Raw genomic sequence first — 12,739 nt, 5'->3', positions numbered from 1 at the left:
GTAGGTAGAGAAGTCAGTAGCATTGATTTCCTCTCGGGTCTTTATTTTTAAGCAGCCTGTCATCCAGGAGTGATTGACTGATGTTAGTGTGAGCACAGGCAGCAAATGAGAGGCCTCCGGGGCTTTCACACTTCTGCTCCTCTAGGGGACTCTCTAAAGTCCCACTCACCAATGTTTTCTTCGCAGTTATTGTTACTTTGGAGCCTTGTGAACGATCAGAAACCTACGTGAATGGCAAGAGGGTTGTGCAGCCTGTGCAGCTGCGCTCAGGTAAGAAATGTTACAATGGGTATTTTTTTTTGTAGACTCTCTGTGTGACATTGCCATCATATGCAGGGAGTGCTAGGTGCTGCTTAGGGACAGCATCACCTTTCTGAAGTGTAGCTTTTAAAGAGAAATTGGTACCATTCTTCTGTCAGCTACAGTTTTTTGTTCCTATTTCTAGGAAATCGCATCATCATGGGTAAAAATCATGTCTTCAGATTCAACCACCCAGAGCAAGCACGAGCAGAAAGAGAGAAAACACCATCAGCTGAGACTCCCTCAGAGCCAGTGGACTGGACATTTGCTCAGAGGGAGCTTCTGGAGAAGCAGGGCATTGACATGAAGCAAGAGATGGAGAAAAGGTAATAAAATAACTCAAAATTTCAACCTGAAACAAGGAAGAGTCAGCAGTAGGTTACTGAGTTCTGCCACACAGCACCTCTGCTACCCCTTGTGGAAGTTCAGAAAGCTTCCTCCTTATTTTACTGTAATGTTTCAGTGCTCCAGCTCCTTTAAAAAAATCACAGATAAGCACTGGCCAATAACACTGCAGACATTTTGGTAAGGGCTGAGGTGCAGCTTGCAGGGTTTCACCTCTGGAGTATTGAATAGCCAGAGAACAGTTCCTGTTAAAGACAATGACTTTTACTCCTGTAACTGTAATTCAGGGGACTGTGCATGTAGAGTAACACCAACACAAAACTAATGACCTCTGACTTCTTCTGTTCATCCTCAGATTACAAGAAATGGAGATCTTGTATAAGAAGGAGAAGGAGGAAGCTGATCTCTTGCTGGAGCAGCAAAGACTGGTATGTGTCCTTACTCCTGATTAACTATGCCTTTGACCTTGCTTATCTGAAAGTTTAGGAAACCTGCTTGGGTTGTCTGCACAATGCAGTTCTCCCTTTGCTTTCAAATTCTTTGTGTCTACAGTGAATTGTTAGCAGTGTGAATGAGCTCCTTCAGGTTAATTCAGAGATTGTGATTGACAGTAAAAAGGCTTTAATCAATTCTTGTTGGGATAGATTGGATTTCTTGCAAGTTAACCTGAAAGAAGGGCATTTTTGTGCTCTGTGTTTTTTGAAGTTCCTTTTCAGTAGTCTAAACAGCTACTCCTTGGGATGTTTGCCTTTATTTTTGTCTTGGATCACCAGAACATACTAATTTTGTGCTGCCAAAGAGATTCCTAGAACATTGATACACTAGGTTTATTTTTTGAATGATGTCTGAAAATGTTGCTGCATTGTGCATGTTTTAACCCTTCTCCCTCCCTGCATGGAGTTCCTTGTGAGGGTCTTGGTGGTACACAAGCCAGTGGTGGGGTTCTGAGTAGGAAGCAGGTGTTAACTCACTCAGAGCACTGGGAATTCCACCACTCCACATGTTTCTCAGTTAGGAAGTCTGATAAATTAAGTCTGATATAGGAAGACTTCAGTCTTCTCACAACAAATACCTCTGAAATGCATTACAAATAGAAATCAATGCAGTCTTCAAGCACCCTGTGAATTTGAAAAACAAGACCAAACCCAGGAATGCAATCTAGATTTCCCTAAGAAACACGAGGCTCCTGATTCTGCTTTAGCTGGTTGTCTTTAGCCAGAACACAAATGTAGTTGTGCCAGAATTCTAATAAAAATTTCAAACTCATGATTCATGTTTGTAGTATGAGTATGAAAACTGTGGACTGGACTTTGCACTGTGAAGCTCTTGCCCTTCTCCCCAAGCCAGAACGGAGCAAAGTACTGTGGCTTCCATAGGAAGAAGCTACATAATTTCTTTTTAAAAAATTCCTATTATATACTTAGAGACTTCAGCATCTCTAATTATTTCATCACAAGGGGCTAATTTATTGGATGGAGATGAGTGGCTGCAGACTTTGACCAAAGCAACCCTTAGTTCAGAAAACAAGATTAAATGTGACTAATGTAATGCTTAATCTCTGGAATTTTGTAGTTAAAATTTGGGTAGCAAAAAAACATACAGTAAAAATGTGAAAATAAAAATAGTTTGAGTATTGAGTAACTTTTGGCAATGTGTCAAATGAGATGCAAGTAATGGAATTCCCTCTCCTAAATTTTAGCTGACAGGCACAAGCTAAGCTCTTGTATGAATTAAAGATGTGAAATTGGCTGTCTGGGAAGCACTTCCAATAAGGCTGCATTTATAAAGTGTTGTGAAGGGAATTTATGTCCCCAGATACTTCAGATTAAGGGGAAATTCTTTAGAGAGTGGATTGGTTAATATTGTAATAAAGATGCTGGTTTCTTCAAGTTTGTTTTGTTCTTGCTGGTTTCAGTCAGTGGGCAAAGGTGGAATTCTACCTCTCATGCCTCAGCAGCTCCTGAATGTAAGGGATCATATCAAATGAGATCCTTGGGCAGCAGCAGATCCTGCTTATCACAGTGCTCAATAAGAATATTTCAGCTGACACAGCTCATGATTTCTGTGTTGCTGTGTGCAGAGCCTGGGATGGACAGGACTGGAGCATCCATGCAGCCATAGCTGAATAATGAGTGGGAGATCTGGGAGTGCATTTCAGCTTGTATTAAAAGTATTTCCATTGCTGCCATATCCACCTGTAGTATCAGGTTCTGTGACTTACTGCTGTGTTACTGATATTGAGATATAAATACTCTTCTTGGTCTAAACTGGAGTATAATCTCAGATGTAAGAAGCTAGCTAATCCTGTTTGCCAGATTGTTTTGATTTTATGCTGAGATTCCAACCAGTCTGGGTGTTTATTTGTTAGATGTGCTGTACAAAAAAATCCAAACAATAGCTCTTGTCCCCCAGAATTGCCAACTAAAATATCTTTGCCTTGCTAGTATTATTAGAGAATAGAAGTAGTTGTTCTCCATTTTACAAATTGACTGTAAAAATATGTGTAATAGAGCTAAAATGGTCACAATGCCTGTGCAGTGGCCAGTTGATATTGCAGTGTGGATTATAGCTGCACTAACTGGTCTGGGTAAGCTCGGGGTGCACACAGGGCAATGGCTCAGTGTCTCTTCATCTGCTTTACCCTTAAGTAGTTCTGTGGTAGTTTTGTAACCATCAGAGTCCCGTGGAGCTTGTGACTTTATGTCAGAGTAGTTCATGTTTTGCCTTCCTCGTTGTATCCCTGGCCCAACTGCACTGGGGCTTCCTCCAGGGAACCTTTGGTTTCCACTGCAGTGTGCAGTTTGGTAGATGCTGTTTCCTTAGGCCATGAATTTTGTAAGCTGTAAACTCACAAAGAGTTTCTAACCCAGTGTTCTCCTTATATTTTGTCCTAGACTAGAAGTTGATTCTCTAGTACTATTCTTAAAATTACATTAAGTTACAAGAAGCTCAATAATGTGAATCTTTACCACAGTGCAGAACAGTGTTTCCTTTACCCCCTTTTGTAATTGCCCCCCCAAATTATGTTGTATTCCCCATTCTTTGTTGTCATCTAGCCAAAGTCTAAACTCGAGGAGCCTCTGGTGCTGGCTCAATGATCTGGGTTTCCTTTGGCTTTAGACTAAGTGGCTGTTACTGTTCCTGGTTTCTCATGTGCTCTAAATCTCCATGTGGAAAACAGGGGTGTTAGTTAGAAGTGCATCAGACACTGACAGCTGTGTTGAAGGTGTGTGGATGACAGTAGTACATAGGACTTTTTGCTTGTTAAAGAGATGTCTCAATAAGCCTTTAAAGAAAAGTGGTCTGATTTTAATTCCTGGTTGCAGTAAGCAATGATGGATATCCTTAACTTGTGGTGGCAGTTGATCTGAACAGACATTCCTAGCATATGGAAACCCGAAGCAATGCTCATTAAAAGCCATTAGCAAAAGGTGGAAAACTTGTAAAGAAGAAACAAAATGCATAATGCTTAGCAAGTGTGTGGAAGCTCCAGGCTCTAGGGTTTGAGAAGAAGACAAATCAAGGATATCAAATAGAGAATTCATATTAAAACAATTAAACCAGAAAGTCATTACTCTGCATTCTGCTGAAACTCATTCTTCGGACAGACAAGACTGATAATGGGGTTTTTTCTTTAAACTAAGCAACAAGGTGCCAAATGGAAAAAAAAAAAGTCAAACAAACCACAACCCACCTCTGAAACTCTGATCCTGGATATCCTTCTAGCTTGTAGCAAGTCTTGGAGTATGAACCACTGTCTTCGTCTGTCATAGTGGCACTTCCAGTCCTTTTAACATTGAACCTTTCGGCTGCTTCTGTTTCATTTTTTCTCATCGTCTAACCCTTCTCTGGCTGCTGTTGTAGTGAAATGGATTCTAAACTTGAGCATCCCTGCAACCACGTGCAACGTTACTAACCAGTGTTAACCCGACTTACTCTGGCTGTCATGACATCTTCTCTGATGGCTGCTGTGCTCACCTTCCTGGGGAGGACTTGCTGAGAGAAGCAGCAGCAGTCACCAAGGCAAATGTGTGTGGCGGGGATTTGCATGTCTTTGTAGCATGTGTGAAGTGCAATTTACACTTGGTTTTAAGATTTAAAACCAGGAACTTGGTTTTAGTTGGTCTGTTTAAAGATTTTGGAAGGGTTTGGGAGGGAAGAGTTGAGATTATCAGCTATTTTGAGATGACAAGACTTAAATATAATGTTAATCTTTATTTAGTGAAGAGTTCCAATTTTGACATTCCAGTTTTGATGTTATGACTCTTGAAGATGCATTTTAATGCCCTAACATTCAGTCTTCAGGGACCTCCTTATCACTTGTTCTATTTTGATTTTTGATTTAGTTTTCTTTGCCTGCTACTTCTTGTTTAGCTTTTCCATTTTCTTACAATTTTAATTTTGGTTATTTTGGGGCCACTTCTTGATTTTTGTTTTTCCAAAGGATGCAGACTCTGATAGTGGGGATGATTCGGACAAGAGATCGTGTGAGGAGAGTTGGAGACTGATCACTTCCCTGAGAGAGAAGCTGCCCCCCAGCAAGCTCCAAACCATTGTAAAAAAGTGTGGCCTCCCCAGCAGTGGGAAGAAACGAGAACCTATTAAAATGTACCAGATACCCCAACGCCGACGCCTTAGCAAAGACTCCAAATGGGTCACCATCTCAGACCTAAAGATTCAGGCTGTGAAGGAGATTTGCTATGAGGTAGCACTCAATGACTTCAGGCACAGTAGGCAGGAGATTGAGGCTCTGGCCATTGTTAAAATGAAAGAGCTTTGTGCCATGTACGGGAAAAAAGACCCAAACGAGCGCGAGTCGTGGCGAGCTGTCGCTCGGGATGTCTGGGATACAGTAGGAGTTGGAGATGAAAAGATTGAAGATGTAATGGCCAACGGCAAAGGAATCACTGATGTGGATGACCTAAAGGTGCACATAGACAAATTGGAAGATATTTTGCAAGAAGTGAAGAAGCAGAACAACATGAAGGATGAAGAGATCAAAGTTCTCAGAAATAAAATGCTAAAAATGGAGAAGGTTTTACCCCTGATAGGGTCTCCAGACAAAGCTCAGTCAACTGTAGCTAATGCTAAGTCCCCAAACTCTGCCAGTGCAGTGGATGTGGACAAGAAGCCCGCAGATGAGGCAAAGAGAAGCGAGCATGATGAACTTGCTAAGGAGGAGCGTGTGTCTCAGTTAATGGCAGGCGATCCAGCTTTCAGACGTGGGCGTTTGCGTTGGATGAGGCAAGAACAGATTCGATTTAAAAATCTGCAGCAGCAGGAAATAGCAAAACAGCTTCGTCGACAGAATATGCCTCACCGGTTTATTCCACCTGAAAATCGCAAACCCCGCTTTCCTTTCAAAAGCAACCCCAAACACAGGAACTCGTGGAGTCCGGGCACCCACATCATCATCACCGAGGACGAGGTTATCGAGGTTAGAATTCCGAAAGAAGACGACAAGAACAAAGACGAAGGCAAAGAGAAAGAAAGCAAAGCTGCTTCTAAAGATGCGCAGCAGCTGTGGAACCTGTACGGCCCTCCGAGGAGCGCGGAGCACATCCAGATAAACCGGCAGCAGCTGTGCCCGCCGCCGCCCGGCCCGCAGCGCTGCAGGAGCAACTCGCTGAGCAGCGGCTCGCACAAGGGGCTGCGGCGCCGCGCCTCGGGCTCCTCCGAGGCGCTGCACTCGCCGCAGGGCTCGGAGGGCTCGCAGGGCTCGCAGCACAAACGGCAGCAGCGGCAGCCCCAGGGCGGCGCCGAGGGCAGCGGCCCCAGGCCCGCGGAGCGGCCCGGCCAGCACTGCCCGTTCGTGACGCCCCCGCGCATGAGGCGCCAGTTCTCAGCTCCCAACCTGAAATCGGGCAGGGAGACCGCGGTGTGAGCCGGGCTCGGTGCCCCGGGCTCGGCTTTGCTTAGGCCGGGCAGAGCTCGGGAGGCCCAGCACAAACAAACAAACAAACAAACAAACAAACAAACAAACACACACCAGGTACCGGCCCTGCGGCCCGGGCACTCTGCATGTGACTTCCCTTGAGTTTTAACAGCACCCATTGGAAGAATATTCTGAAAAATTGTAAGAACTTTTTTCATAGACTAGAAGACTTGGAGGGAGGGAGGTGGAGGGGAGGACTTCCCAGTAGCTCATTTACCAAGTTTTTTGTGTGTCTTGAAGTATTTTTCTAATGCTGAAAATATTGTCTGGAACTTACCAAGTGCTACCTTCCTCCTGTGTTTTATGTAGACAATCAAAAGAGGAATTTAGTTTCTAGCATTGAATGTTTCTCGTGACCTTTCTCTTAGCAATAAGGAAACTGACCATCTGTTTATAAATGGATCTTCAGAACAACATTTTCCACTCTTAACTCAGTTTTTAATAGTAATAATAATCTATAAACCAAAAGTTGTCGGCTGACAAGATATGTTTCGCTTTTTTATAAAGAAATGAAGAAGAGCTATTGGGTCACACTCCCTGAGTAGACGATGTCTCTTCTCCTGCTTAAGTTCATAATTATTGGTATGAAATTGCTGTGACAGTTAAACCAGCCTGGATGGAATTTTATGTCAGAATATATATATAATGCTGAAGCAATTATTTGGAAATAAGCTTTTTCTAATTCCCGTCATATCTCTAAATATAATAGTTTTTAATTATTATACTGAGATTGTGGAAAAGAACTAGGATTTTTAAACACTCTGGTGCACTCAAAAAGCTAATTCTTTTATATTTTCAGCTTTCTCAGGCATGAGTCTGGGAGATGTTCTTGAAATAGTTATTCTTAGGAAGATTTATAAATCACTACTTTGTATTGGCTGAATTCTCCTGTGAGATGGGAGAATTGAACTGTTTCATCTTAATGTGATACCTCATGTTAGTGCCTCTGGTCTTGGATTAAACTTGAATTCAAGACTTGATTAATAAAGGAGAAGGTTGCTTTGAGGAGAAAATAAGATTAATTTTCCTTCTCCCCACACTCAAAATGCGAGTTAAAATCTTTCATGTCTGTTTTGCTCTGAAGGGGTTTGTACTTGCAGGTGGTTTGCCATAACACAAAGGCTTGCAATTCCTGCTTCAGATTGTTTCAAGCAAATTACTGAAAAACTAGTGATTAAGGAATAGGTTCTGAGATTTTGTCTCAATTGGAGTTTCCCAGCCTTATTGATACAGGGGTTTTTTCCGAGTTTCCAAAAGTGCAAGACAAAGTTGCTCTTACTTTTGAAAATCTGTGGCCTTAACTGTAAGCCAATAGAAATATTTGAGGACTTATTTTGCTTTTAAATTTAACTTGAATAAAATTTTAAAAACAAAATTGGCCACTCTACCACATTTGGTAAGGTAGGTCCACTTTGCAGTGTATTTGTGCTGTTTTGCACAAGTATCCTGAATTTACTTGAGGTTACTTATTTTTTATAAAATAGAAACCCTACTGGTAATTGTTACTTGTGTGTGGCTCAGCATAGCTGTAGGTGAGTGGCAAGTGCCTTAAGCTTATTTTCCATATTTTTTTGTCCTATCCTACTTTTCCCCTGCCTCAGCTGGGCATGTTGTAGGTGCTGTTGCAACACACGTGCATTTACATATCAATTAATCAAGTGTCAGCTCTCAATTCTCAGCACATGTATCACTGATGGGATAGTGGCCTCTTCTGCAGGAGATACAAAGTCAGTCCTCCAACTCCTGAAAGAACAACCTGCTCTGGTCACTTGGGGGTTTTACTTTATGGCAGGTTTAATTCTCTGTCCAGATCTGGCTTCGTAACTTGCGTTTGTCTCGTGCTTTGGCCTACTTGAACAAAGGAAATAGAGCATCATTTCCAAAACTGTTTTGATTCTTAAAGAAAAGAAGGCTTGTAGATGAGCAATACTTTCTTTGAGCTTGAGTCCAAATTGCGAAATGAGTTTTGGGCTGCAAGTCATGTTTTGCTGTTGTCTTTATTTTAGAATCCTGTTTTAGTAGTGCATTGCACTTTGGTTTTGTGCATGTCAAGCATAATGAGTTCTTACATATCCTCAGAAAGGCTTGGACTCTGTTAAACATGCATGCTTGGGAAAAGCCTCTCCATTCTGTAGGAATATGTGGGGCAGACAGAGCTGGCTGCACGGGCTGGGCCGAGGAACCAAAGCAATCCCATCTCCTGTCCCTGCTGGGGATTGTGAAATCACCACGGCACGGAGCTGCCTCTACTGACACGAGACTAAAACTCTGCTGCTTGGTGCCTTAATGCTAAACACTAAAATGTTTGTGCCAACTTCCTTCAGCTTAAACTCAGAGCAGAGCTCCCTGTAGAAGCCTTGGTGGTGCTGGTGAGCAGTAGGTGCCATCAGTCTGTCTCACCCCACTGCTTTAGGGCAGCACTAGGACAGCCCTGCCTGTTCTGCTGCGTGATTTGACAAAACAGAAAAACGACAGTGAGTGTCAGAATTGAGTCCAGCCTGCTTCAAGGAAGCAGCTTTTTTCCCTGCTTTTTAGGAGGATATTTAAGAATTTGGTATGAATTGCAGTGCAGTGCTTCATCTGATAAGGGAAGCAGTGTGAGAGCTGTAGTTCTCGTTGCACTATTCAGAAATACAAACAATTCTCACTCCAGATCCTGTGTTAATGGAGTTAATGAGCAGTGAGACAGCTGCTTCCACTGATCTGTGTGAAAAGGCTTTCAGGGTAGTGGAAATGTGGCATCCATGGTGGAAGTGCTCTTTTCCTGAGTTCAGTTGCCTTTGCCAAGTGCTGCTGTGCTCTGACAGTGGCTTGGATCCACCTGTGCCTTGGGGACAGCTCAAGGTTCTGTAGGACCCACTGGGACACTGGATTTGGGGAATGGGGTTAAATGCACATCACTGATGCTCCTCACTCAGATTGACTCCAACATCCTTCCTCAAGCAATCTGAATTTAGGGATCTGTCAAATGCTATTTTTATCAGTACATTCAGCATAGTTTCAATATCTCCCTCACTGTGTCCTTTTCTATGTTGGGATTAGTTTTTTATATGTTGAAATTTTTCTTGGATACTTCCCATTAAATCTCTTCAGGAGCTGCCACATGAGAAATCTATGCTGTGTAACTATTTGTACTGTAAAGAAAGCAGTGAGCTGCCTTTGAATTAAATGGGATTTTCGGATCTGTCTATTGTTTTGGATTGTCTAAAGAGCAAGTATCTGCCTTGTGAGAAGCAGAACTGGTTTGTATTGTAACAAGTGCTCTTTCAATAAACTATGAAATACTCTTGTAAGTGTCAGACTTGTCTCAGTGAAATGGAAATGAAACTTGACTGCAGGCTGCTCCTGCTTTTATTTTTTATCTTGGGGTTGGGCTTGTTCCAGCAGAGTTATAAAGATTTCTTTAATTGTTTCTCAGTCTGACTCTTGTAAGTTCATCCATCCTGGTGTTTCTGCTGTTATGTGGAAAGCAGCAAAACAGACTTGTGTCCATCTCGGACAGCTTATTTAAATTCAGTATAAAAGAAAATAAGAGGTTTTTGTAGCACAAGGAGCTGTAAACCATTCGTGTCTTCAGAGCTGCTCCATTGTACCATCCTGTGTGCTGTTTATCGAAATTCTGGAAGAAAACACAGAGCTGGCTGTTGTCCATTTACTTGCTCATTGAAGGCAAAAGAAATGGACTTTTCTGTGCACCTCAGATCCAGGGGGATTCAGCCACAGCAGCACCTTGGCAGACATCACATCTCAGTTGTGCTGCAGTGCTCTGCTCTAACTGCTCCAGTCTGGTCTTACAAAGCTTTGTCTAGTCTCAGTGTATATGGGCTGTGGGTTTGTTGGTGGGTTGGGGTCTTTTTCTTTTTTTTGTTTCTTCCAACCCCCCATTCCCTCTGCAGCTTTTCAGTTTTTCCAAAAGAATCTGGAAAGATTCCATTAAAATGCTACTTGAACAGCTTTCCATTTCTACAATCTAGCTGCTCAAAATGACATTATCAACTTCAGACTAGAGGAAAATAAATGATTTTGCCTTTCCTTGCAAGTGAGAGAAGTTTGTGTCACTTTGCATCTGACCAGTTTTATCTTGGTTTTAAATGTAATAGCATTATCTGTATGGAATGGGGGAAATGGATCCAAAACAGTGCCTTTGGGTAAAAAAAAAAATAAGGATTATGCTGGGCATTTCAGAAGGGTAGATAAGTCTGATACTTCATGAAAAGTCTCATGGAGTCTAGAATAGATTTTTGGTGAATCTTTAAGAATTTTGGAATGAATATCAAAAGAAAGGATATGTATTTGTTTTGTTTGCAGTACTTAGGCTGCTGAGCTGAGGTCACTTCCTGTGTAACTAAGCTAATTTATGGTGAATGGAGCAGAAACAAATGAAGAAGGAGCATTTTAGCCAAATAAAATATTCAAGAGAAAATTAGAAAATTAAAACACAGATATGAAGGCCATATGAAGTTCAGGTTTGCTCTCAGGGATATTGAATTTGTGATATTTAAAATTCTGCACTTTTTAAGGGCACAGCTAGCATTTGTTAATGCTGTTTCCAGAAAATATTACTTAGGAACCTGAAGGAATGTTCTGGAGGTGTATCTCCTTTCTGACTGAAGCTGATTTAAATTGTCACAATGATGTTGTGGATAAGTGATGCATCTCTTTAGGTGGGACACTTAAGTGGGATGGGAGGAAAATGTAAAGCTTTTATTCTGTAGCTCTTGGACTTAAGAACGTATTTGCAAACTGGGCATTGGAGAAGAATTGTAGGATTTGGAACTGTGGAAGAGAGAAGGTTGGAACACAAGATGAGTGGCTTCAAGAATTCTCCTTAAGATCTTAGCAACACAGTGAATTGTTGTAACTCTTGTATAAAAATCTTGAGAAACCAGTTCAATTTGTGTAATATATGCCAAAGGTTTATCTTAAAAAAATAAAATACCCTAGTGGGATAGGCTTTGAGACCAAGAGCACCATGGCAGAGTCTGTTCTAATTTGTATTTGTTTTACCAGCAAATAATCAGCTCATTAGGACTTAGTAGCATTTATTTCGAGGCACGATAAGGTCTGAACAGGAAGAAAATGCTCTTGTACCAGAAGCTATTGCTGAAGTGTTCCTCGTGGGGAAGCCACTGCACAGACTTCTCTGCCCGGGCAGTGGTGGTATTTTATCTTCTGATGTGTTAAATGCATGTGGGAGAGTGGTACTTACATGCCTTGGGGAAAATCGAATTGAAAACAAAGTGCTTCCCCCACTAATATTTGAAATTATTTTTTTTGTATAAAAAGGCAAATTAGTGGTGTTGTTAATCCTTCTGTTTGAGAAAATGAAGGTGAATAATCCTCCTCTTCCAAATTTATTTTTGCGTTTTTCTCTATTTCTGCCTCTTTCCTACCTCTCTGAAAGCAGCAGGCAGCTTCCAAATAATATCCCCTTCTTCCTGTCTTTAGCAAAAACCCCACCAAAAGATCATCCTAAACCTTTCCCTCTTTCAGACGCTGTGAGCACGTAAATGTGATTTTCGAAAGCAGCTCTGTATGTGAATGGTGTTGGCCTGTGTGCTCTCTGTGCAGGGGGGCTGCCCTGAGCAGTGCTGCTGTCATGGGATCTGTGTCTGTCTCAGCTTCCTCCTGCCTCTTGTCTGTCCTCCTACACAGTGTCTCCTCTCTCCCCACAGGACTATGAGAGCAAGCTGCAGGCTCTCCAGAAGCAGGTAGAGACACGGTCCTTGGCAGCTGAAACAACGGAGGAGGAGGAGGAGGAGGAGGAGGAAGGTGAGTTTGAAGCTAAAAATAGTTTGGATATAGCCAAGTCTAAAGGAACAGCTGCTGTATCATGTCCTGTAATTGATAGAAAACTTGCTTTGGAAAGCTGCAAAACACTGTAAGTTCTTGATCTCAGCATCAAGATTTCAAATACCCGTTTATAGAATACATTCCACATGAACAGTAGACATAAGTCTTCAAATACAACTGATGAACAAATTAGATTAGTTTTACCTCCGTTTTGTGGCCTTGAAGGAATCTCTCTTTTCCTGGCACTTACAGAGCTCAGATGTCTTAAAACAAAGTAACACTGTTGCCTTTGTTTCCTTGTTTTGATCTCGAAGTTTCTCTTTCCTCCTTGCTAGGAATTCTTAGAGTGCTGTGACATGTCTGTAT

The 12,739-nt window shown here is 41.9% G+C and overlaps 1 protein-coding gene across 8 annotated transcripts in view; it reads left to right on the top strand.

The window, feature by feature from the left end:
• The window catches only part of KIF1B (kinesin family member 1B), a 78,254-nt gene that overhangs the window by 34,405 nt on the left and 31,110 nt on the right, over positions 1-12,739 (top strand). For 7 of the 8 annotated variants that reach the window (XM_088178672.1, XM_014891885.2, XM_088178667.1 and 4 more), the window contains 4 exons: positions 187-270; positions 446-626; positions 1,001-1,073; positions 12,256-12,352. In XM_088178672.1, coding sequence (XP_088034798.1) covers positions 187-270; positions 446-626; positions 1,001-1,073; positions 12,256-12,352 — 435 coding nt within the window. Of the gene's footprint in view, positions 1-186; positions 271-445; positions 627-1,000; positions 1,074-5,089; positions 9,874-12,255; positions 12,353-12,739 lie in introns of those variants that run through there. The other variant, XM_088178671.1, reaches the window with a different exon arrangement.

Source organism: Sturnus vulgaris, chromosome 25 (genome assembly GCF_052056855.1).
Source record: "Sturnus vulgaris isolate bStuVul1 chromosome 25, bStuVul1.hap1, whole genome shotgun sequence".
Classification (NCBI taxonomy): domain Eukaryota; kingdom Metazoa; phylum Chordata; class Aves; order Passeriformes; family Sturnidae; genus Sturnus; species Sturnus vulgaris.
This window is presented reverse-complemented; position numbering and strand designations above follow the sequence as displayed.